The sequence below is a fragment of the Papaver somniferum genome, chromosome 9 (genome assembly GCF_003573695.1).
Source record: "Papaver somniferum cultivar HN1 chromosome 9, ASM357369v1, whole genome shotgun sequence".
NCBI lineage: Eukaryota > Viridiplantae > Streptophyta > Magnoliopsida > Ranunculales > Papaveraceae > Papaver > Papaver somniferum.
The window spans coordinates 19,053,743-19,081,085 of record NC_039366.1 but is presented as its reverse complement, the minus strand read 5'-3'; the positions used below and the strand labels follow the sequence as shown (position 1 = coordinate 19,081,085).

At 36.2% G+C, this 27,343-nt stretch overlaps 3 protein-coding genes across 4 annotated transcripts; 2 read left to right on the top strand and 1 right to left on the bottom strand.

Moving 5' to 3' along the window:
- Positions 1 to 673: 673 nt before the first annotated feature.
- On the bottom strand, positions 674 to 4,755 carry LOC113314214. 2 transcript variants are annotated; one of them, XM_026562991.1, is made up of 5 exons: positions 4,628 to 4,755; positions 2,840 to 3,109; positions 2,348 to 2,548; positions 2,054 to 2,254; positions 674 to 1,937 (listed from the first exon to the last, which is right to left on the bottom strand). In XM_026562991.1, the coding sequence occupies exons 1-5, from the start codon at positions 4,742 to 4,744 to the stop codon at positions 813 to 815; spliced, it is 1,914 nt and encodes a 637-aa protein (XP_026418776.1). In that variant the 5' UTR covers positions 4,745 to 4,755; the 3' UTR covers positions 674 to 812. The 2 variants fall into 2 exon arrangements, with proteins under 2 accessions (XP_026418776.1, XP_026418774.1); XM_026562989.1 differs by lacking the exon at positions 4,628 to 4,755 and adding an exon at positions 3,605 to 3,821.
- Positions 4,756 to 12,497: 7,742 nt separating this feature from the next.
- LOC113311518 lies at positions 12,498 to 13,826 on the top strand. Its single transcript, XM_026560349.1, has one exon. The coding sequence runs from the start codon at positions 12,498 to 12,500 to the stop codon at positions 13,824 to 13,826; it is 1,329 nt and encodes a 442-aa protein (XP_026416134.1).
- Positions 13,827 to 13,922: 96 nt separating this feature from the next.
- Positions 13,923 to 16,085, top strand: LOC113311517. Its single transcript, XM_026560348.1, has 4 exons — positions 13,923 to 14,261; positions 14,348 to 14,406; positions 14,619 to 15,447; positions 15,867 to 16,085. The coding sequence occupies exons 1-4, from the start codon at positions 13,923 to 13,925 to the stop codon at positions 16,083 to 16,085; spliced, it is 1,446 nt and encodes a 481-aa protein (XP_026416133.1).
- The last annotated feature ends 11,258 nt before the right edge of the window (positions 16,086 to 27,343 follow it).

Below are 27,343 nucleotides of genomic sequence, written 5' to 3'. Positions count from 1 at the left end.
ATCAAGGGTCAACCCGGACGGGTCACCAGATTTTCACAAAACAAAACGGTTTCTTGAAAATTTACTGGTCATTGACGGCCCAACCCGGAAAAGTGACTGATCATCGGTTTAATGGGTTGACGGCCCGGTTTTCAGAACACTGGTAAATACTCCTAAAATAAATATTTTAGGGAGTAGCAAAAAAAAAATTATTGGGTAGGCTTTGGAGCCAGCTGGTCAGGGGTGCAAAAAATTATTGGGTAGGCTTTGGAGCCAGCTGGTCAGAGGTGCAAGTGCACACCCTTGCAATGGGCTGGCTCCGCCGGTGCGCATGTCTGGTTCAACTCAAAAAGTTTTCTATAACTCTACTATTCAGTAATTTCTAAGTAAATCCAAACTTGATGAGCTAGATTCACATAAATCAGACGAGTCACAAAAAACAAACAACCCGAATGTATCTTGATTGATCTTGAGTATACTAATTGAAAATATTTTGTGCCACAAACCAATTTATGGGCCACAGGGTGCACATAAGCAGGTTTATGGGAGTTTCACCTCATAGGGAATGCATGTTGTTTACTGTACAACAATCACGCACTTATGTGACTTTAACACTCAGATGTGTGATTTCTATGCAACACAGTGACAAGTTCAAAAGACGACTCCAGTCTCAGACATGATAAAACTATTTCACGTTTACTCATATTATTTAGCATTTACAATCACAATAAGTTACTGTATCGGCAAACAAATTCCGATGCCTGACGATTTTACCAACATACTACAGAGGCATCTACAATCATTTTGTTAACCATCCAGCAGAATATGTATAATCAACTAAACAAGTTCCCCAGAATAGGTTCATACAAGAATGTGTTCTTCTGCGCAATCTTTTCTTGGATAGCTTCTCTCTGGGCTGCAATCTTTGCTTCAGATTTTCTTAAATTGATCTTCACCTCTGAAATTTCAGAATCGAGTTCGTCTTTTCTTGAATAAAGACCAACATACTTCGCCTGTGTTGCATCCAATACTAGTTCACGGCTTTCGACTTCTTTATCTATCCTTAAAGCCAACTTCCAATAGATTTTAACTCTATTAAATGTCTCACGAAGCCACTTAACATTAAACTGCAAGGTCTCAGCATCTTTGATGTCTCCTTCCCAACTTTCTAGCAATGCTTCACTCAAATCCACACCCCGTGCAGTTTCCATTGTACGGGCGATCTTTAACAAGCTAGTAACAGCTGCAAGTAGTATAGCATCATTGGACTTGATGACCTTCTTAGTCGCAATATGCCCATACTTATTGTAGATCTTCTTATACAAAACTGCGTACTCTTTTGGGATGTTGAAGTTCTCCACATATGCAAACCATTCATCTCCCACTTGACCAGAAACACTTGTGGACTCTACAACGGGATGAGTACTAATATCTGTACCAGTCGAACTAGTTAATGCTGTGGAGTCGATATTCAGGCAATTGGCAGAGGTAGAAGTCATTGTAGCATCAACAGGTTCCTCGACGAGCATAACCCCTGCAGTGGATTCAATATGGGGAGGAGTGATATCTATAGGAGTTGAACTAGCTAATGTTGCAGAGTCAGCAGTTGGGCAATTGGCGGTGGTAGAGGTTATTGTAGCTTCAACAGGTTCCCCAACGGACCCAAACCCTGCAGTGGATTCAACCTTCTCAGTTTGCACGTCAGAACAAGATAGTGCTGCACCTGTAGGAAAACCTTCGCCCCGCGCACGCTTCACACTAGGAAGGGGCAAGTCATCCGTCTCATCCATATCCTCTCCTATAACAGATTCCTGGACCAGGGGAACAGGGGTGACAGGCTTTTCATTGCATATTGGTGGAGGCAGGTGCTCAGGTTTCTCAATACAAGCTGTCTTTGTTTCACAAGGCACAGATTCCTCTGCACTAATTTTCCTCTTTTTCGATGGAGAAACTGAAGCCTGAAAAATGCGGAAAAAGAATTTGATTGGATGAGCAACGGACTATTTGCAAATGTGACTTTGTAGGTTAGCGGTAAGCAAAATTGTAAACTAAAACTATAGGAAAGAGAATATACCATCACTTCCTGAGGAACCGTCATATCACCACCCATGGTGGACTTCAACTCCTGAATTTCAAGGCGGTAGCGATTCACAATATCCTCCCAATAACTAGCAGTATTCTTCTGGTATCGATCTAAGTCCGAAAACTGATTGGTTATGATGCAGGTCATTCCGCTTACCATACATAGTAAAGCTTTATAGTTGCTCGCAATCACCTGAAAAATGAAATTAAAAAAGTTGCAGGTTTAGGATAATACAAGTACAGGAGAAGGGGAAAAGCTCTAAAACACAATGGAAGAAATTCATACTTCAGGAACATCCAAACCAAGGGGGAGACCAATAACATGTGTACCCTCTGAGTAAGGGATATCGATATGACGATTCTCCCCACCAGGAAGAGTAACAGTGAGCTGCCAAGGAGGAAACATGCCGAGATCTAAAGGACGGGAATTATTGTTTACAATCCCATGATTCATCATCTGAGCAGGAGGAAAGGAAGGCCAGGCACCCTGAATTCAAGGAAAAATGGACGCAAGTAACAATGTTAAAGGTCATGGAAGATATCAACATATAGTACATACGGAATAGCTGAACACAACATGCTAAAACCAATGCAAACCCTGAATAATAGAAGTTTTATCGAGTACAACAAAAGAAATGAATACAAGATTATTAAATTTTTTCGAGAAAAAATAAAGATACATTCACAGAGCAAAAGACAGGTTAATATGAAGTATGAACTGAAAATTATGAATGTGTTAACAATAACTCAGAGTAGTAACTAGAGAATGTTTACTTACTTGAGCCGGGGGTAGTGGTCTCACAGCTAGAGAATGGTTATTTACTTGAGCCGGGGATGGTGATCTCATAGCTATAGAATGGTTATTTACTGGAGCCGATGGTGGTGCCCACCCCTGATTTACTGGAACCTGGGATGGTGGTCTAATAGCTAGAGAATGGTTATTTACTTGAGCCAGTGGTGGTGCCCATCCCTGTTCGAAGTGTGGAAGAGCTCCACTTGGTGGCCGCATCTGCAAACATGGATCTGTTGGACTCATCATTCCATTGCTCTGAAAGACAGACCAAAGGATGAATAATAGAATCCAAATTTAGAAAACATAAAGGTCCAACATTAAGTAAACACCCAAGGACAAATTTCCTAATCAAATTCATGATATAACATGCACATTTTTAGAAATCCCACAGAAATCAACCTGCAGTTCCAAAGGATCATCTTCATACAAGAACTATTCCAAAACTTCAGTTTTAAATTCCGAATCCGTTTAACCGATAATATCAACTTCATACAAAACCCTACACAAGCTCAAAACCCCCTCTCTATTCAAGCTATAGGATTAAATCCAAATTACAAATCCATCAAACGGATCACTTCAACTACAAACGAATGCAAATTCACAAAAAATCAATTTCAGGCATGCACAAACTTGGATTATCATCCAACAATTTAGTATAAGATTAAAATCATATAATGAATCCGGTCTCAATCAAAAATTAATCTATCCAGAAACAAAAACAAAAAACCCTAAGAATAACAACATTCTCACCTGATTAGGTTTTGAATGAGAGATGTTTCCAGTCCATGGTGCTGGGAAACGTTCAGCAGAAAAGGTATAGTGAGATTGGGTTGGTGGTACTGGTGGTGGTAGTGATGATGGTGGCGGTGGTGGTGTTGATGGTGGTGGGTGTGGTGGTGGGACTGGTGCCCAGCAGTAGGGAGAGTTTTCTCTCTGCATAATTTTCTTTTTCTTTTCCTTCCGACGATTTTTCTTTTTTTTCATAAGACTACAGCGCACAACCCCCTTTTAACAGGAGATAATTCTAATCCACGAGAAAATAAAGAACCGGCCGAGTATATATATAGGAATAGTGGGAATTGCAATTAGCAGCAAATAAGGAAAGTACTTAAAGTCATGGTCTGACTCAGTTTCCTATTCTTAATCCAACCCAATTCTTCTACTCCTAAAAACGCCCACATCTTCTCTGTACAACTTATGGGCTATCTTACTTGGTGGTACACACACTTGACGCGTAGGTTCACGGACCAGCAATCTCCTCCATTCTCATCCTCCTTAGGCATAACCGAGTCGATAAACAACAGATCCAACGCTACACATAATGTGAAGAATATGGATATATTTATACTCCATGTGATGTGATGGCCCTATTGAAGTCTAAGTAGGTAATGATATATCACTAGTTATTGCAAATAAATGCAGCGCCTACTCGCGCTATGCTGAATATCCTTTACATCCAAATCAACACAGCGGCCTAGTAAATGCACCCATCCAATTTAACACAACTACAACAAATATGCTCCTTTCTTGGAGAAGTCAGATGAGGAATGTAAATTACACTATGTGCTAGAGGGCTCAACGCACTGAAAAACCAACACGCAAGACCGAGTCTGACCTAATAACCGTTTTATGGCATGCATACCATTTGATTACGAGCTATGTTTGTTTACAAGAAACACCATATATAGATATAGACACTCATTCATAGTCATATACTAGTACAAAAACACTCAATTTGTAAGTAGTAACCAGACATCGGTTGTTGTTATCTACCTGAGTTGCTGCTGCTGCTAGTGGTCTCATATAAAACAGCGGCGTTCCCTGTTTGAAATTCAAAACTGCAACATTCGGCAGCTGCATCTGAGAACATGTATCTGTTGGACCCATCATCCAATTACTCGATCCAAATTTACAAATTCAGAAAATACACAAAGTTAAATATAAACAAACACCCAATTTCCAATTTCCTACTTCAATTTACTGTAAAACCCATATCACAAACACGCTAAACAACTGATTTGTAAGTTGCTCACACTATCTCAAGATTTCAACTTCACAGATAATCAATGGTTTCAACTGAAACACCAACACCCATTCCCGAAACATCAATTTCACAGACAATTCCCCAAACATGACATCTTTTTCCTACATTTTTTTTTTCTAAATAAAAAAGGTGAGATTTTTTATTTTAATTTTGCAATAAAATTACTCAAGAAGCAAGAGTTTTTACCTGATTAGGGCTTGAATTGAAGATCTTTCATTCAATTCCTAGGACTGAAAGAAGAAAAGGGCCGGTGACGTTGTTCCTGTGGTTGTCGTGATGGTGGTGGTTGTGGTGGGATCCGAAATGGAGCCCTATTTCTCTGCATTTGTGTCAAGAAAGGGAGTTGGTTGAAATGGTGAGTAGAGCTCATCATCATCATCCTTAGTAGGAGATGATGAAACATAAGATTGTGGGTTTAGGACCTGGTGGCGGAGAAAAAGAAGAACAAAGAAGGTGGAATTTGAGGCGGTGGAGATGGAGGAAGCAGTGGTGGTGGTACTATTTCTTTGGAATCCATTTTGGTAAAGTTGGCGGGGAAATCGAAATGGTCCGTTTCTGTTTAGGTGAGTGTGGTTGCTGGTTCGAATCTCACCTCATCAAAGCTACATTACGAAGAGAATAAAGAGCAAAAGTTTTATTAAAGGCAAACTGCTTAGAATTCTCAAGATATCACAACAAGGTGCTTATTCATGTTGTTAAATTTCAGCACCAACAGATAAAAAGAACAAAATTTCAGCAGACAATCTAGTTTTTTTTTGGGTTTCAACTGTGTAGACGGAAAGACTAATAGAATAGCTGATCAATTGGCAAAGAAAGGAAAGAGAAGCGACATCACAACCTCTTGGACAGATCAAGCTCCTAGTTTTTTAATTTCAACAATAGCTTTTCACACAGTCAAAGGTTATGAAATATGCAATTTAAACAACTTTCTTATAACAATTTCTGAAGGGATTAATCTAACAGATTAAGTCACCGGAAATACTACTTATTCTGAGTTGGTAAATGATGAGACTGAATCAATATGATTATCAGCCTCTGCTCTCTATCACTATATATCTATTTTAAAAAAAAAAACAGCACCAACAAAAACTTACACGCAATACCATCCAAAATGAAATACAACTTTTATAAAAAAAATTTATCTAGAATTATCTCAAAATAAATGAGTTCTTACATAGCAGGCAAGCGAGCAACAAGCTGCGCCGCAAGCCCTTTTTGATTTGCAAAGCCTATCCTTTTATCAGTTTTTTTTTTTTTTTTTTGACTACCAATATTTCTTTTTTTAGGGCTATGTTTTAGTTGCTGGTAAATTAAAACATATAGAATCGAAAAACTTACTTAAAAGATTCTCAATATTTCGGTTTGGGATCACCTTAGGTATCAAGGAATATCTTTAACAATTAAGAATAAGATTTGTGCACAAATTCAAATTATGTCGACATCCATATCTTTCCTATCTCAGCAAACCCTAATTCCAAACTCACACAAAACTAAGAAGTAGTATGTGAATGAGATTTGGTTTTGCCTTTGGGACCGGTTCTACCATGAAACCTAACATAGGTTAAGTTTTGGTTCAACCAAGTCTCCAACATAGGCAGGGATCGGTTCCACCTTGTATCCTAACATAAGTTAAGAAATCAGTCATACCAATTTCTGAAATGGGTAGGAATCGGTTCCACCATGGATCGGTCCCAAAATAAGTTTTGGTGATACCAACTTCCCAAAATGTTTAAGGATCGGTTATTCCATGGTTCCTAACATAACTTAAGAATTGGTATTACCAGCTTAATATAGGTAAGGACCGGTTCTACCTAGACTCTCAATCTAAGTTTAAGAATCGGTTATACCAGCTTCCCAATATAGATAAGGATCAGTTCTACCTTGACTCTCAACATAAGTTTAAAAATCGGTTCTACCACATATCCTACCATAGGTATGATTCGGTCATAAAATATATTCATGAGAAACCGGACCAACATACCTATTGGTTTTCTTTCGATTACGAAACAAGTTCGTATATGTACTTTCTTTAAACAAATGTTATAAAAAAATTGTTTCCTAGGATGAAATCACACATATATCCCATACACAAAATCAAGTAACAAGTTGCATAGATTATGTTGATATCGTACTTACGAAGTTCAAAAGATAAGTGTTTTAGTTCGTAAATCGATATACTTCCTTGACACTTTGATCGTAATAATATGGCCAAGTCTAATGCTAGAGTTTCGTAAATATATAACTTCACGTATTATGTTTTCAATCAAATATGAGTTGAAAGTTACATTAGGAATAGAAACAAGATCAATTCAATATTACTAACCTCAAGTGAAAGAATGATGTCTTCATTATAGTCGATACTTCTTCACATTCTTCAGGTCTTCAGAGTAATACTTCTAAGTCTCAACATTCCTAGACTTTCAAGTCTAACCCAAACTAAGTTGACTCCAGTTTTTAATCAAGCGAATCTAGAAGAGTTTTCCTACTGAAATATGACAACCAACCTTTACATACCAACGCTTGGTGGGTTCAACTGAGCTATGCTCTAACACATTATTTCGTCCTATGATAACAAGAACTCCTAGTTTCAAATGAGTTTCATGTGGTCCTTGAACCTTCTCCAATTGTAGCTAACTTCCTTCCTTGCACAATTAAGTGCAAACTCACTTCTTTTGGATGATTCACCTAATGAGAGACAAATACAAAAAAACAAGCGTAATATACAATAATTTGCAAGATTATATGCAATTACTAGCATCGAATTGACATTAAATATATGAAATATGCACTTATCGGATGAGGATTCCCCAACATCCAATTCCTCACTACAATCTCTCATTTCTCCCAAAATCGTTCTTGTTCTACTCTCTATCACTTAACACAAAATCAAAATCTAAAGTTTAATCTTAACAAACTTGGGAGATACTCAGGGATAAATTAGCCATTACCAAAATTATTCGGATAAAGGGTTCTTCAAATTACTTCATAATAATTTGGAGTCCCTTTAACACTTGTCCTGGGTGTAAATAATAAAATTTTTGGGTATATTTAGTAATTCTTCAGGGTTCATTTATCGACTCTTCCAGGTGCTTTTAACACTTTTTCGGTGTACCTTTAGTAATTTTCTCTGGGGTGTAAATATCACTTTTTGAGCAACTTTTTCTGCAAGAGTTTATTTCTCCAAAAACACCAACACACACATAAAACACCATAATAAGTACAAAAACAAGCATTATCAATATATAGATTTGAGATAATTAAGACACAAAAATATGTCTATGAGTGCCTTCAGTTAAAATCCTACTTTCAATGTCATGTTAGGTTTTGTTTTCCAGGTCTTCCGAGGTGTTTCACTTGACGAACCGTGATGGCTTCGTTTGAGACTTTGGTCTTGGCTATTATCGAGTGGGTCCGAACACTATTGGTGAAGTTTTTGATTAGTTCATGTCGTTTTCGGATGATGACGTAGCTATAAGTTAGTCGGATCACATACCGTAGCTTAAGACAACTTTAGGAACATAAAAGGACTATTCAGACCGAATTGTAAAGATGAATGCGGACTGAAATCGTCAAGACTAATTAATACTTACTACCTCTGGTACACAGACATCACGTGTTGATTGTAGTTTTTCTAGGTCACTTCAAGCTAATATCATGTTGATAGACATACTTACGCGCTCCCCAGGTATTAAACTCTATTTTCGGATGTTATACATACTTAGTTTGAGATTGGGTACAAAATCTTACCCAATCTCAAATCTCATATGATTCCACATTTTTATCATACCTTGCCGATTAGTACTAATCGTTATCTTTTTAGATTAAATATTGTGACGACTTTTCATTTCTGAAAGTACCATTTATATATAGGGTCGTCACGGTATTCATCCTTATATTTTGACGACTATAATTTAGTCGGCAGGTTATGAAGTTAATACGTTGCCGACTAATCATGCATTTGTAAACACCTTTCTCTATATGTCAAAAATATTATAGTCGACACTATGATTTATTATTAGCCTGCCGACTATTTGTGGTCGTTATCTAGCAACATTGTCGACCCTACCGACTTTTCATACTTTCAGTTTCAGAAGTGTGCATTTCTTCTCAAATTTTCAGTATGAAATCACTCATCAACTTTATAATCCAATTTTTATAACTGTTCGGGTAGTGTGGTTGCATTCCCGTCACAAACAAAAATCTCAAAAAAAAATAAAAATCTCAAAAATCTTCTCACATAATCCATGAGTTCAATCTAACTAAAATCCGATTTCAAAATTTTAATCAACTAATTAACCAACTAAGTTAATTAACCTAATCAGTTTTATTAGTTAAGTAAGGTTAAATTAGCCATTTTTGAAAATATAAGTCCAGCATTGAGTTTTACCTCTAAATGACCGGACTTTGTCTTATTAGGTATACACCAATCCGACAAGGCTCTTTAGAACGTTAGCCTTGCTCCTAGATTTCCTATGGAGTCTTTCGCATTAGGCTGGCCGCTGGCGTCTGGCCTTGCTTTCTTATAAAAAGCCGGAAGTAGAAGGGCTTCAAATAATAAAAGGGTTAGAACTTAGAAGTAGTACTAGGTATCACCCGGCCTACGGCCGGGCTCAACCTCTTCGCGGCTAGATGGTTGATAGAGTTAACTGGGACGATTATGGAGTTTCCATCTGTAAACAGTAGTTCAACAGTAATTCATTATAATCTCAAAAAAAACCTAACGTACCACACCAATCAACAGAATTGTCTGATCTCCAAATTAAACAAAAGAATCAAAGTTGTGATACACACACTGAATTTTCTTCCATAGAAGTTGCCAAATAGCCAAACAACTCAAATATATTTACTATATTTTCGGTATTACTTTAAACTAAAAATATGAGACAACCCCTGTACCTCGACAAAGAATCCACGAATGAGATTAAAGATATGCCTCTGGTATGTTTCCCTATTAAGAATAAGGATCCCTATAACCAAAATGTCGAGAGCTTCTGTCTCCTCGTTTCAACAAAACTTTTTCCAAAAACCTTAGTATTTCCTTAGATCTTAGTATTCTTTAGATTAGATTTTAGATTTCCTTAGGGTTCTTGTTTTTCCTATTTCATTTCCTTTACCATTCCTTCCAACAATGAATTCAGAAAAGCGTTTTATACAAATAGATCGAATTTTTTTTAGATTTTCTTGTTCTTCAAAATCACCTTATTCACCAATAACTTTTTCAGAATTTTTTTCCAGTTGATCTTCTCATGGATCTCTTTCTTTCAATCTTGCCAAAAAGTTGCAGGAAATATTTTTTGAAGTTGCCAAAAATGGTGATGCTGGGAAATCACATTGGAAAGTTGAAGAACAAGGATTTTGGTTCATGGTGAATAACCATCAAAATGAACAAGGATGTTATCTGCATATTCATCTCTCTCAACTAAACTCAAGAAAACGCCCAACCTTCTTTTATGTTCCATCGGGACCAGTTTTTGAAGGTTGGTTTCCAATGGCTACTGCATTGGAAAGTTTAATTCAATTTTCGTTTACCATTAACCGAGCTACACCAATTCTTAAACCAAATCTTCCAAAACCTCCTACTCAGAAAGTTACCTATGCTCAAATCCTAAAAACCAAACCCAACAACACTTTTAAACCACAGGCTATTCCTATTCCTTCATCTCTCCCAAAGCAATCTTTCAATTACCCGAATCCATCCAAAAAATATTTTAGCTCACCTTTTCAATGTGACAAGTTCTCTGCTCGTCATTCGATCTCTATTAAAAATGCTAGAGAGGGTGAATATTTACAGATTTCTGCTTTGGATTCGAACATTATTGGCTCCTGGCAGAATGCTTTTGTACTATCTGCACCATCCTTGTTCAGTTCATGGTCTCAGGTTTTGAAATCTCTGGATCAAATTTTAGGTTTCAACACTACGTTGTTACTTATTAATTCTTCACAAGCTGTATTCTATGTTCATGATCTTTCTAGGGGTCAGAATTTACTGTTTTCTTTTGTTCATGACAACTTGTTATTTACAAGTAAATAGATGGAGTTCAGATTTTTGGGTTACTAAAACTACTGCTACAAGTACAGAGTTTAAGATTGAAATCCATGGAATTCCGTATCAACTATGGTCATCAGATCTTATGCACGCAGTGGGAAAAATATGTGGTGAGGTGTTATGTATGGATCCTACAACTCTAAATCTTGCAGACTTAACTGCAATGAAGATGAAGATCAGAAACAAGCATGGCATCAATTTTATACCTAGATCGGTGAAGATACACACCAAGCAGGGTATTTACACAGCTTTCATCACGGTGGTTAACAGGTGAATAGTTCGATCAAGGAATCATCAAATGTTCATGATCATCATGCAAAGGTCAAGCGTCCACCTACATCACGTAATTGGAGGAGTAAAAAGCGCCAGAAATTTGTTCAAGTATTTACTCCGCCTACACCGGCTTCTGTTACGGGGATTTTACAAAATTTAAATTTGAACTCGAGAAAGTCAGCTCATCATGGTAAGCGGGAAAAAAGGATTAGTAAAAGGAAATATTCTTTACAATTAAAGGCACATAGGCAAGACATCAATCAGCAATCAGTTAACACAATCCAAACACAACCTTCAAGCCAACCAATTCAACCCATCACCGAGATACCCATTCCTAATTCAACCCATAGCAACGTCTCAAACAATTTTTTCCCCCAAAAACCTAGTCCAACCCAAATCCCAAATATCCCCGTTTCTCCAAAAGAATCTGATAGTGCGACAGATATGGATATTGATGTTTTATCATCTCCATCAAAACCAGCCTTCCAACTTGTTTTAGAGGAGTTTCAATATTCATCACCACCAAGTTCTCACTCCGAGAATATCACATCATCGCAATTTATTCATTCTTTCTTACAACATTATCACCCACCAATTCCGACATCCTTGGCACCATCCATAAATATACATTCTCTTCTACCTAAGCCTATCTCTTTGCCACCTCTACTACCAAATCCTATTCCCTTATCTTCATCCAGCTACAAAGTCCCACTTTTGTTGTACCGTCTTGGGTTGTTGACGAAGTTAGTAGACTATTCATGTACGATCTTAGCTTGGGTATTAAGCTAGACTGCATGCCTAATCATTCCAAGAGTTTTTTTTTCTGAATATGGTTTCGTCTGAGGGTCCAGTGCTCAAAAATAAAAACATACTGCCATCAAAAGTAACAATTTGTATTCAGAAGAATTTTGTTGTACAAACTTTTTGCTGTGATACTTCTCATTCAACGTTATCTTTAAGAGAACCAAAAGAGAGATCTCCCCCTCTTCTCGGTTTTATGGATACTTTCATTATAAACATTGATGATAGTATAGAAGAGAAAGGATGCCTGCTCACGGAGGACATTAGCTCTTCATCCACACCAACTTATCCACCTGGATTTGAGCCTGTCATGGATGAAGAACTTTCAGATGACGCTAGTTCTCCTAATGTTTCAAATGGTGTTTACCTAAGAGGTTATTGTCTGAATGGAAAACACTTGGAGTAACACCTTCTTCTGCTGGTTGTTCTGCTACCAAGTCTAAAAGAAGAGCTGTGGGTTTACCTGTTTCCAAATGAATATGCAGATTCTTTCTTGGAATGTTAGAGGATTGTGTTCTAGAGATAGAAGAGTTGTTGTGAAGAAAGTAATACAACTTTATAAGGCTCACATCATCATTCTTCAAGAGACTAAGATGATGCACTGCACAGATTTTGATATTCAACAACTTTGTGGAAGTAATAACTTTAGGTGGACTTTCCAACAATCTGTTGGTAGTTCAGGAAGAATGATCATTTTGTGGAATAAGGATATTTTGGTTGTGAATGACTCCCTTGTAGGTGATTATACTCTCTCTATTGCTTGTACAGACATAGCAGATGGTTTCCAATGGATCTTAACTAATGTGTATGGTCCTAATAAACATCAAGAAAGATGTTGTTTTTGGGAAGAACTAGATAATGTGTGTAGATTATGGGATCTTCCTAGGTGTATTAGAGGGGATTTTAACACAGTTCTTTGTTGTGGTGAGAAAAAGAACTGCTCTAAAGTAACCAAGAGTATGAAGAGTTTTGCTAGCTTCATTGAGAAACATGAGCTAATTGATCTTCCTCTCAAAGGTGCTAGGTATACTTGGTCCAACAATCAATCTGTTCCTATCATGTGTAGGCTTGATAGATTTTTGCTCTCTCCTTCCTTTGAACTCAAATTTCCTCTTGCCTCTCAACTTGCAAAACCTAGACCAACTTCTGATCATATTCCTTTAATTCTTGATCTCTCTGATCCTTCTTGGGGACCTAGCCCGTTTAGATTTGAGATTCTTTGGTTTTTGGAAAATGGTTTTGTGGAAATATTGGAAAATTGGTGGAACTCTTTCTGTTTTGTAGGTACACCCAGTGAGATTTTTTGGTTAAAGCTAAAAGAACTGAAAGGTTTACTCAAGGTGTGGAACAAAGATACTTTTGGCCGTACAACAACCAAACTACAGAATATTTTGTCTGACATTCAAGTGATAGACAGTGTTTCTGAAAGTGTTTGCTTGTCACAAGATCAAGTCAATGCAAAGATTAGTCTACAAGCTGACTTTGAGAAAGTGACTCTTATGGAGGAGACTGCTTGGAGGATTAAATCAAAATCTAAGTGGATCAAAGAAGGAGATAGGAACACTGCTCATTTCATGAGAATTGCTGCTGCAAAAAGGAGGTACAACAGAATTAGACAATTGTACATCGATGGAGTTATGATATCTGACAAAACAATTTTGCAGGAACATATTGTAGCCTTTTATAGAACTTTATTCACTGAAGATATGCTCATAAGACCTGAATTAGAGGGAATTAATTTTGATCAAATCAACTCTGAAGAGGCAACCATTCTTGAGAGTAATTTTACTGAAGATGAAATTTATTGAGCAATCAAAGATTTGGGCAATGATAAAGCTCCTGGTCCAGATGGTTACCTTATTTTGTTCTTCTTCAATTGTTGGAAGTTCTTGAAACATGACTTAATGGCAGTAGTGCATGAGTTTTGTACAAGTGGAAGAATAGACACAAGGCATAATTCAACTTTTATTGCATTGGTTCCTAAAAGAGATAGTATTGAAACCATAAAAGATTGTAGGCCTATATGTTTGCTAACTAGTGTTTACAAAATTATATCAAAAGTTCTTGCTACAAGATTAAGCTTAGTTATGGATAAACTTATCTCACCGATGCAGTGTGCTTACATTCAAGGAAGACAAATTATAGATGGTACTCTCATAGCTAATGATATGGTAGATTCAAGAATAACCTCAGGTGTTCCTGGATTAATATGCAAAATTGATCTAGAGAAGGCATTTGACAGAGTTAGTTGGGTTTTTTTGGAAAAGATGTTAAAAAAGATGGGTTTTGGTGATCAATGATGTAAATGGTTGAGATTTTGTTACTCCAGCTTCTTTCTCTGTTCTTATTAATAGAACTTCTTTTGGGCACTTCACTAGCTCTAGAGAGGTAAGACAAGGAGATCCTCTATCTCTTCTTCTCTTCAACATTCCAATGGAGGGATTTTCTAGGTATTTAGACAGAGTTGCTGAATGAGTCAGTTCAATGGCTTTTCAAATGTGCAAAATGGAATTGTCATCAATAATCTTCATTATGCAGATGACACAATCTTTTTTCTAAATTATTCAAGAGATGAAAATAATTTTTTTTCTTCCTTGAAGTGCTTTGAAAATAAACACAGCAAAGACAAGAATTATTCCAATTGGGGATTGTCAAGACTTACAAGCTTGGGCAATGGAGTTAGGTTGCATTACTGATAAGCTTCCTTTTATATATTTGGGTATGCCACTTGGAGCTAAAGTAAATTACAAAGCTATATGGGATCCTATTCTCAACAAATTTTATGCCAGGCTTTCTCATTTGAGCAAAATTTCAGTTTCCAAGGGAGGTAAACTCACAATACTGAAAACTATTTTTTCTTCTCTTCCTCTTTACTACTTCTCTCTTTTTAAAGCTTCAGTCTCGGTCATAAATCGACTTGAAAAGAAAATGAGAAATTTCTTATGGGGTAGTTCTAAAACTTCTCATTTGGTAAAATGGAGTTTGGTGCTTGCTGATAAGAGTAGAGGAGGTTTAGGTGTTTTAAATTTGAGGAAAATGAACATTGCATTACTTGCAAAGTGGGTCTGGAGATTTGGTATGGAGAAAGATCAGCTTTGGTGCAGGATAATAGCTGAGAAACATTTCTCTATGTCTTCTTATTGGTTACCTGGTAGAGTAACAAATTCTTCTGGTATTTCTTGTTGGAAAATTATTGTTGAAACCAGTCAGCTGATCAAATTGAATGTTGCTATTAATATTCACTCCGGTTCAAGGGTTTCTTTCTGGTTTGACAAATGGAGTGGAGATGAGTCTTTATGTACTTCTTTTCCTGAATTGTTCAGATTAGCTAAAGATAAATATAGTTCAGTTGCTGGTCATATTTCTAATGGAAGTTGGGCTTTTGATTTTAAAAGAAGATTGCTGGAAGATGAAGTTATTAAGTTTGCGGTTTACTTCTTAGGATTGGTTCCACACCTCCAACTATGAATGGCTCACCATATACAAGAAGATGGACTTTGGGAAATAATGGAGTGTTCTCCGTTAAAACACTTTATTCTCAGTTGATTAAGTCAGATGGTGTTACCGATTTTCCTTTCAAGTTTGTATGGAACTGCAAAATACCACCAAAAGTTTGCTTCCTAGTTTGGTGTGCAGTGCATAGCAGACTCAACACCAAAGATATGCTTTTGCATAAGGGAATGGTACTAGACATTGACTGTGTTATGTGTGGAAACTTTGAAGAGTCTGCAAATCACCTTCTTCTTCATTGCAAGGTGGCTCATAAGTTGTGGTTAGACTTAATTCCATATAGTTGGTGATGGGTAACTCTTTATTCTCTGTATGATTTGGTTCATATTTGGCAGCAGGTTTACAATTCAGTTTACTGGAACATGATCCCAGCAGCTATAGTCTGGGTCATTTGGGTAGAACGAAATGCACGCACTTTTGAAGAGAAGCACATTTTCAAAACTGATTTGGATTTAATCATAGAAGCCAAATCATTGGTAACTTCCTGGGCAAGAGCTTTTGGTCATCAAAATGTTACGGTAGCTGACAATTGGGATGCAAATTTTCACCAAATGTAATTTAACTTTTTCAGTTTTCTTTTACTACTCCTTGTAGCTTTTTTTGTAAATTCTTCTTCTATTAATAAAGTCTCTCTCGTTCTATCAAAAAAAAAGATTAAAGATATGCCTCTAGGCCTCTTCGCATTTTTGGTCACGATCTAAAGTGAAGAAATGAGTACACCAGTATAAATAGCATGAATATAAACCAATAAGCACTACACATCCAATAAAATAACTTATTAAGAAGGGTTTTGAGAAACACATGATAACTTACTTAATCCAAGAACAACTTCCTCCTTAGCTACTTGCATATATTACGTACAGTTTTAAACAACAAAGATGAATTGTTAACAATCAAAACGTATTGAAAAGGTAATCGATGCACATTGACATAAATAAAACTAAGAAACAACAAAAGAATTTTAGTATCCTTTTCAGATTCATATTTGAATATTTGATCAAAGGATCAAAGTTGACTCATAGTGCATCGTTAATCAATGGTTCATTGGGCATGTTTTGGAATGGACAGTTTCAAAAGGTGAATCCATTTTGTTTAGTTTTTTACGGAGAGAGAAAGGTGTAGGGGTTAAATATCGCACCCATATGTATCATGCGAAAGGGTACCAATATGATGGAGCGAGCTGAGATCGCAGGTAGCATATCCTGGATGACGGAATCAATGACGTCATGAATTCACGAGTAAAGTGTGAGGCCAGTGCGAAGTTCAATAGAACGTGCGAGAAGATCTCATACATGGGTGCGAACACATCGCACGTCAGATCCGAAAATAGGGGCTTTATTAGATGTCCTCCACTATGTAAACTACTATATATAGGACCAACCACCCTTGTGTTGAGAGGGAGATCTTTTTGAGAGTTGAGATAGAACTATAGGAGAGATAAAGTTATTTACTCCCAAAATTAGGGTTTTATCTTCTTATTTCTTGTATTGATTTATAAACTTAATAAGATTCATAAATGTGTTCTTCAGGATGAATTCCTAGTTTGTTATATAGATTATTTAAGGGGTGTAGTAGTGAGGTTTATCACTACTACATTTGGGCGCTAGAATACAGCTCGGGGAAGAGATTACACCTGTTTGTAAAAGTTTTAAATTGATTTTTCGAAGATTTCTTATATTCTTGTTTTTGTTAAAGATTTTTGGTTGTTTTCGCTAAGTTTTGGTTTACAAAACAAATAAGTTCATAAGTTTGTTCTTGAGCAGTTGATGATTTCTAACCTTTGGAATAATCATAAGGATTCATCATAATATCTCAAGATCCGTTATTCCGCGGTTGTGAGTGATTCCCTAAGAAAATCCTAACAACTGGTATCAGATCTCGGGTTAGAGCTTTAGGTTCTATCGTAATACGATTGGAGTGGGAGTTATGGGTGATAATAACGAAAGTACGGTAGCTAGGGTTAAAGTTTTTAATGGGAAGAACTTTGCGTTTTGGAAGTCTCTGATGGAAGACTACCTATATGAGAAAGACCTTGCTGATCCATTGGGTGAAGTTGTGAAAAAGGGAGAACGCAAAGATGATGAATGGACAACTCTTGATCGCAAGTGTGTAGCCGTGATCCGTAGATGTCTAACGGAGGAAGTCTACAATAATGTACAACTGGAAACTAGTACGAAGGATCTTATGAATAAACTTGAAAAGTTGTATCAAAAGTCATCAGCCTCGGGGAAGATTATGTTGGGTGAATAATTATTTAATCTGAAGATGCAAGAAGGCGAAGCGATTTCAGCACATCTTGGGAAGTTTAAATCAATTATTTCTCAATTTTCAAAAGTTAGTATTACTTTTGATGATGAAGTTCAAGCTTTACGGTTGTTGTCGTCATTACCAAAGAGTTGGGAGACTGCAAGGACAACCATTACCAATTCTGCAGGGAGCAAGAAGTTGAATCTTGATGATGTGCAACAAAGGTTAATTGCTGAAGAGGAGAGAATAATAGAACAAGGTTATGGTTCTAGTACTTCAAGCTCGTCCTTAAGTATGCAAGAAGAATATAGAGGAATGAGTTCAAATAGGAACAACAACAAAAAATCCATAAGGAAGTCTAGAGGAAAGTCTAGGGGGATATCTCAATCCCGGACTAGAGGTGTTGTTGAGCGTTGGGCGTGCAAGAAAGTAGGACACTACAAGCGCGATTGTTCGGAAAACAAAGGTGCTAATAATAGCGGAAACAAAGGTAATCAAGAAGAGGTCAACGTAGTTGCATATGCGGAACCGGTGAACGTCCTTGTTGATAACAAGAATGTGATTACGGAAGGGTTTCTACTACTCTCTGAGGACAAGCAAGATGAGTCATGGATTATAGACTCGGGAGCTTCTTTCCACGCGACAGGTGATAAGAGTATTATGATCTCTTATAAAGAAGTATACTATGGCCAAGTATTCTTGGGTGACGGTGAAGCATGCGACATTATCGGTTTGGGTGATGTGATCTTGAAAGTCAATGGTTCGACATGGAAATTAAAGGATGTGCGACACGTTACAAATTTGAAGAAAAACTTGGTGTCTGTGGGCCATGTTTGTGATGAGGACTGTGAAGTTATGTTAACGAAACACAATTGGAAAGTGGAGAAAGGAGTTATGGTATTAGCTAGAGGAGTTAGAGTCAATACTCTATACCGGATTTCATATGGAACTACTTTAGCAGTGGCTAGTAGTGGTGAAGACACTAACTTATGGCATAGAAGATTAGGGCACATGAGTGAGAAGAACATGAAGATTCTATGTTCGGGAGGATATCTACCAAAGGTGAAGTCTGTTGATATGAGTTTTTGTGAAGACCGTGTTCTTGGAAAGCAAAATCGGGTTAGCTCAGCAGAGGAGGAAGAGACTTGAGAAGTGCAAAACTTGATTTGGTTCATATCGATGTATGGGGACCAACTGATGTTGCATCTCATAGCAGATTCCATTATTATGTCACCTTTATTGATGATCACTCAAGGAAGGTGTGGATTTACTTCATGAAGAATAAGTTCGAGGTGTATGAAGTTTTTAAGAAGTGGAAAGCTTTGGTTGAAACAAAAACTGGTCTGAAGTTGAATTTTCTAAGGTCAGACAACGATGATGAGTATGACAAAACAGAATTCTTACAGTTATGTGCTACTAATGGAATTCGTTTGGAGAGGACAGTTCCAAGGACGCCATAGGAAAATGGAGTAGCAGAACGAATGAATTGGACGTTGAATGCACGTTCTAAGTGCATGACCGTCACTGCCAAAAACCAGTAGTTGCCGAACTCATCTTCTCCCATGTCATAACCATTACGCATTTTCGTTTTCTTCATTGACCATATGTTAACGAATGTTCTTTCTTGTTCCGTATCTACACGAAAAACAGATAATTAAGTACCCTCTCAACAACTTAAGAGTAAAAATATCCTTGCGCGAGTAAACTGATGGCAGTGAAATCAGTATGAATTTCTCATCTGCCAAATCAAAAGCCAGAATTTTATGTTTCTTGATCTCTATCCAATGAAGGGCTCCGTTTGCACAGAATTAGTGAAGGTTTACAAATCTAAATTTTATTACTAATATATAAACAAATTTTAGTCTTCCAGCTCTGCCTGATTTATGTGTCACTCATAAGAAGAATGCAAAACCAAAGCTAGGTTTCCCAAAAAGGAATTAATCTGTTAAAAACATGTGTTAAAGGAAATGTCATCAAAAGTAGCTCTCACATGTTGCTTTGATCTCCCAATACACCACCATCCCTTTTGCTGTTATCTCCGACAGCCGCTACGTTAATTAGACGTTGATTAAATCTTGTTCTTTTTAAGGTTTCTGGTTACATTCGTTTTAGGGTTTTGTAATCTTGTGAGCGAGAAAGTAAATAAGAATATAATAAACAAAAAGAAGTTGAAGGAATCTATTTATATTATAAAATCCGGATCTGTCCACCTAAAACTAATCGGGCAAGAGGACCATTACTAACAACATGCATGTATATGCCTGTAGCTAAAGGTGTAATATTTCCAAAGAAATATTACCAAAAACATGAACTATGGTTTAGTCCCAAATCCCATCAAAATATACTAGTTAGTCCTAGTCCATTCAACTAGGTACAAATTAGTCATTTTTCATGGAAAATACACAAATAACCTTCATGTTTACAATTTAGTCCAAAGTGACTCATGATGATGTCAGCAGTTTTAAATAATAAAAAAATAAAATAAAATCAATTTATCTTTCGAATCGTTTGTCCAAAATTCGCAAACTTTATATATTCGGAAAGCTGTTTACGAGAGCTACAAAAAGAGTATCCATATGACTCTATAATTCTCATTTTTTAAAAATTTAGTTTACATTGGCGTACAAACTTGTAGACATATATAAAATACAACCTGTTTACAACCGAAATTCACCAGCTCCAACGTTCAACCACTCTTTACCCTTCTACTGCAAACAACTACAGCACCTCAACCATTCAGCTCAAATTTTTTATCCGTTTCTGTAGCTTTCCAATCTTAGTTGCACTTTTCTACAACAACACCACCCATCCAACAACAATATAAATTCTGCTCCTCAGTACCACCAACATCACACATTTCAGATTTCATCTTTGCAATTCCATCGGCATTTGATATTTATTCACCTGATCACCACTTCAGAGTTCTACCATTTCAATAGCACCAATTACTCAGCTGCACCATTCCTTATACTAGAACGTAGAAGCAAACCCATTCTTCCAAATTTCCCATAGCATCACCTGCAGTTGCTTCATATCCAGCTGCAGCTCATCCATACCCTGTAAGTGCTCAGCCAACAACAATACACAACGCTTCTTCATTTCGTTACCATCTTAGTCACTGCAGACTCTAAATCACACAAAGTAACAGTACTTTCTCCATCTCATATTCATAAAATCAACAGTTATAACACCCTTGAAATCTCAGTAACACCATCTTCACTTGTGTACAACTATGTACACAAGTGACAATTTTCCTTCTGATTGAAGTTGAACTTTCAAAAGATTCAGTAGGATTGGAAACTGCAATTGCTAGAGCACCTGTTCCATGTCATTAATTGTAGTCATTTATTTGTGACCAAAAGCAAGGGAAGTTGATGTTACGATGCCTACCGCCAAGCCAAACTAGTTCCAGACTGAAACACACAACTCTTTGGAAGTAATAAAATGACAGTCATATTTTATTACTCATCAGTGGTGCCTACCGCCAAGCCAAACTAGCTCCGAATTGTAGAGATATGCCCAGCCTTAAAAAAGAAAATAAAGTGCACAGAAATGTACACTTGAATTACAGGTTCTCTAATACGTACTCATGTAATTTTGTCACATGTGCACAAAAATGTAGACTTATATTACATGTGTACTAATATGTACACATGTAATTTTTGTCATATGTTACTATGTAAAAATGTCATATATCTGCACATAGATGAAAAACTGTTTAATAAGGATGTTTTTACCTGATTTCCCTATAAGTCACAACCCAGGAATCTTCACAAGGATTTGATTGTACTCTGGTCTTGATGTCTGCATTCCGATCAATACAACAACACGCATAAGAAACTGAATGATTCACATGCCTATGTTGTACAATTGCATATTCAGGAATGTAATGACAACCAACTTCCGTATTACATTCTTGGGTTATATAACTAACAAATGCCGCTTCAAAAGTGTGCATCATGAGATGTACAACTATACCCGCACTGAAAACTAACATGAGTACTATTATGTACACATTAAGAAAACAGGTGTACAACCATGTACACACGAAAAATCAACATGTGTACAATTGTATACTTATTTCTAGAATCATTCTTTACGACTATATAGGGGCTCATTATGTCCAAATGCAACTGTAAGAAGAGTGAAGTACAAAATGAATGAAATTGCAATGTCATAATGTGTATTGTTCCCTGCAGTATACGTAATTTTGCAATTTATATAGAAATGAAACTCTCCAATGAATATTACCGGCTGAGAATCAGACATATTGTTGACTTCCTCCGACGAAAACATGTTAAGATAATCTAAACTAACTAATGCAAGTCTAATGATGTCGTGAAACCTACGTTCATTTCCGTGTAAATTCTTAGCAAATCAATTATTGGGTAGGAAGTTGTCGGCACATCCCTTCACCAAGATTGAAAAGAATGGAATCAAATACATTTCATACATAATCAATATGTGTACAATTATGTACACATAACGATCAAAATGTGTACAACTATGTACACATTAACAATCAATATGTGTACAAGTATATGCACACTAATTTATTGATGATCTTTACACATAAAAAAGAATACAAACCATGCAGAAGTGAGTACGGATTCATGGATGAAAATGTGCATAAAGTAACACACCCTTAATGATCATTGTGTGTACGAAATTTTAACGATTCCTAAAGAAAAACTAGAATAATACCTCATAAATTTTCCTAGACTTTAAGAAATTACCGTATAGACCACAAACATCTATTAAAGAGCGCCAAGTGTACATATTAGGACCACATATGCAATCAAAGCATGGACCAAATCCTTTTTATTCCCGAATTCCAGAATGGCCAGAGTGAATAATATCTAAGCCCGTGGGAGAAGGCATGCATATCTGCAAAGTAACATTTTGGAAACACAGGTACATACATAAAATACAGAACTACTAACAAATTATCTAGGCAAGCCCATTCTTACTTTCTGTAAAAATATTTCTGAAAGCATTAAAGAGTCCAACCTAGTATAAGTGTTTGTGACTGAACAGCTGGAAAACGAGATAGGCTCCATAAGCCACCAGCACTATGCAGCAGTTGAATCTTGAAAGCGCCAGTTCTGACTTCCCATCGTGCCTCAGTATGTGTAAATAAGTACATCTTGTTAGCCCTTATACGATAAAAACAATGCACATAAATATTTCACTAGTCTTTATCCTTTCAAAAGATTATCCTCATGGATTTCACAAGGAAAATAATAAATGGTTAGAGAGGCTACATGTAAAGAAGTTACCTTGCCAAGCATCATTGTTCTACAATGCAACTTTTTCTTACTGCTGATAATTTTACCTACATAAAGAAAATGTATGAAATCACGACAAGCCAAGATGGGATGAAAGAAAATATAAGATTTTGCATATCCACAATTTAAAATACGTCTCTATTAATTTATGGAATTTTCAAAAAGAGGCTATGCAACAGATGTCAAATCTTAAATTATTATGTGTTTGTGTTATATGGATATCATAAGATACAAAAAATATTCAAACGCTTGTGGAAGTCTTAATGAAACCATACGAATGGACATAGTTATCTAGACTCAGCATATGCACTCATTAGAAATCAACAAGTGTATAATCATGTGAACATTTACGATCAACGAGTGTACAACTACGTGCACATTAACGATCAACAAGTGTATAATTATGTAACCAACATGTGTACAAATATGTACACCTTAGTTATTTGCACAAGCATAATATTATGGGGTTATTTTTTTCACATGTGCACCTATGCAAGCATAAGCTGAAGACACCGTTTCACATGTGCACCAGTTTGTACACCCTAGTTTTTTATGCTCATTTTTCCACATGTGCACCAGTTTGTACACCCTAGATCAAGAATCCAACATAACATACAAAACACAAGCGATTATAAGAGGTGCATATAAAAGTTTACATCACAGTTAAGGGCAAAAAGAAACCAATATAATTACAGTTATATGGACTTGGTGAGAGGAAAATGGTGAGCTGCAATGGTAATCGTGATCCAATTTTTTCCTCCACCCTAAAGAAACCGATATTATCATCAGTATAAGTTTGTTCGATAAAAAGGTTCCATATTGAAATAAAATAGAAGCAAAGATACTTGATAGAAGTTGTTTTAATTAATACATACCCTAACTAAGGAAGCTAAATTAAATTGGAATCATATTAATAATCAACATGTGTACAGTTATGTACATATTAACGATCAACACGTGTACATTTTTGTACATATTATTAATTAACATGTATACAATTATGTACACATGAACTAAAAGGGCGTGGAAGTTATATTGAATCGTTATGCTATAACTAAAATTGTGAAATTAATGTATGTTGGTTTACATAGTCTCCCCATGGGCTAAAATCTTGCTAAATGAAGGGTAACTAAAACAAGTGCCCTGAGCCTGTCGGTTAATATTTTCCTATAATAATGATAACTCAGACTACAATAAAAAGGAATAAGAAAGACGATGTCGGTAATAGAGCACAATATGACAAACATTATTTCATAATCCAAAATGAAAACGTGGAACAAAGGGGGATGTACACCTTATCATTATTAATTTTGCATAACTACTTTATAAACATTACGAACACTAGATAATAGTTAGCTACTACACGACTTAAGAACTGACCGGTTTTTCAAATTAGTTTGATGAGGGATACTGCTTGTTGCGGACAACCACTTTTCTCTCGTTGCCAAATAATCTTCCATGCGGTTCTTGTATATGAGATTCTCCTCTATTCATTTAATAACCTACAAAAGTGCAGCAAAAGCTTTATTACGGAGACACCGAAGGAGGGAGATATATTGGCGTGTACATAGTAACAAGTCATGTACAACTGAATATCTTCTGTCAAGAGTGATTGAAGTTGTGTAATTGATATCATATATTTTGTTTACTAAAATAGTTAGCGTTGATATACGTTAGAGTCAATCAAGGGTCAATCATCTTAATTATAATTGATTCCCTAGATATTGTATCTCCCTGTAAATATAAATAGAGGTTCTTACCTCTCTGTATTATTATCAAAGAAACTCAATTCTTGATGGTCCAGAGCAGGAACATCTGATCTTAAGTTGTTTGATCAAATTCCTGTGGGAAACTTTTTTTTATCATTTTTTTTCCTCTTTCGTCTTTTGATTATGGAAGGAGAACAAAGTCCTAATGCTTTAAGCCCTACTAGGAAGTCAACTTAAATTTCTTTGGATACTGCTTCTTATCATGATCCATTTTTTGTCCATCCATCGGACAACCCAAATGTTGTTCTTTGTATCCCTCCATTAAACGGTGATAACTTTGCATCGAACCAAACACATTGAGATAGACTGCCATTTTGTTCGTGAGAAGATCCAAAGGAAACTTATCAGTCCACGTCATATCGCTTCCGCTACACAACTCGCTGATGTCTTTACGAAGCCTCTTGGTGCAAACCAGTTCACGAAGTTAGTAAGCAAGTTGGGCGTTTGTCAAATTTCTGCACCCGCTCCAACTTGAGGGGGAGTATTGGCGTGTACATAGTAACAAGTCATGTACAGCTGCATATCTTATGTCAAGAGTGATTGAAGTTTTGTAATTGATATTATATATTTTGTTTACTAAAATAGTTAGCATTAATATACGTTAGAGTCAATCAAGGGTCAATCATTTTAATTATAATTGATTCCCTAGATATTGTATCTCCCTGTAAATATAAATAGAGGTTCTTACCTCTCTGTATTATTATCAAAGAAACTCAATTCTTGAAGATAGAGATAGAGTGAGAGCACCTGATTCACATCCATTTCCTTATCCAGGCATTTCAAGGCCATGACAATCAAATCCAACGTCACCTGACGTTCCCTGCTCAGGTCCCTATGTTTATAGATAACGTATCTGCAACAAGCATGAGACTATTGTATATGTGATCTTTTTAGCAAAGCAATTTAAGATGATATGCAGACGCTTTACATTTTAATATATCAGTCTCTAGTAACACGATGACACCTAAAAGCAAAAACATGATCCACAAACCAAAACAATAAAAGTAAAAATCAAAACCCATACCGAATCAATGGTCAGAGACACTAAAAAAGACCATTATTGAAACACAAACACAGATTGTTCAAGAAGAATTCCTCAACCTCGAATCAATTGAACACAAAGGAAAGACATATATATAAACACAATTGGCAGAGATGAGGTTGTAGTGTTTTTCTAACCCATGTCATCTGTCCTTCCCTGCATCAATTCAACATTCCACATTCATAAACAAAACCAAAACCAATCGTAATCCGTTCTCTAACCACTTAACTGTAATATATCAATAAATAAAACTGTGAATTAATGTGCACTCCCGTAGGTCGATTAAGTCCACTGATTAGTCAACCCCACTAGTAGTCCATGACAAATTCCCCTCCATATCCCGTGTACTCTATAGTATGAAATCTTAGTATACAATTCAAGCTATTTCCACTCCCGTTTCTAGTGATCTTAATTACCTAACCTAGATTTATAGCGTATGCAAATTCCAACACGCCCATTAATTATCCAATTAAGCACTTAGCCACTCATATATAATTCTTTCTTTTAGCCCAAAATTAGTCATCCAAGCAACAGTGTCAGGTCTGACGCCAATTTGTGAACAATGTAATGTAAAGATGATAACTAAGCTCATTTCCCACTTCATAAAATTAAGAATAATTGCCTAATTATCAATGTATTCCATCTTAGAAATTATATATAAAATTTTATCTCTGCAAATTATTACGTCAATGATCAGTGATCAATCTATCTCTAACAACAAAATATTAAATAACCACTTACTGAATCAAAAAAACATTACAGTTTGGTAAAATTCAAACAAAACAAAAAAAATTAAGTGATGGAATATTTAAGAATATTGAACCTATTTAACAAGAGAATCGGCAATTTGGAAATATTTACAAAATGTAGAAGAATGGAGAAAGAAAGATGGAATTTGTTAGATCATTATCTTTAGTTCTCGGAATCATCGAACAAGAGCTCAAAGAATCAAACTAAACCCCAAGATTTTCTGAAAAAAATGGAAAAATAGGATCTGGAATTACCTGAGATCTGGTAGATTTCGTGGAGATATTCGATGATCTGACTTAGATCTCATATACAAACTAAAATTGTTAAAAAGCTCCGGATAATCGAGCCGAAACGCGAAGAATAACTAAACCTAAATCATTTTCGTTGCAGAGCTTTGTTGTCACAGAACGATGAAGAAATGAATTAGATGCGTCACTGTATTCCTGGTTTCTACATGAAGCTCAGTTTTGTCATAAAAAAAATAAATTTTGGACTAAATCGTTCAAATACGGACCAACTCGTTTGGGATTTGGTAAATTTGGATTAGAGAGTACCAGGCTTGAGAGGGGTGGACTAGAGCGTCCAAAACCCATTAAAAATGGAACTAAATGTTAATTTCTACAACTTTTATTTGTGCATCTTAGATTCTTTTGTGCACGTGATAATGAGATATTTTCTTCCAAAATGCACCTTATTTGTGATGTATCTACTATTCTTTT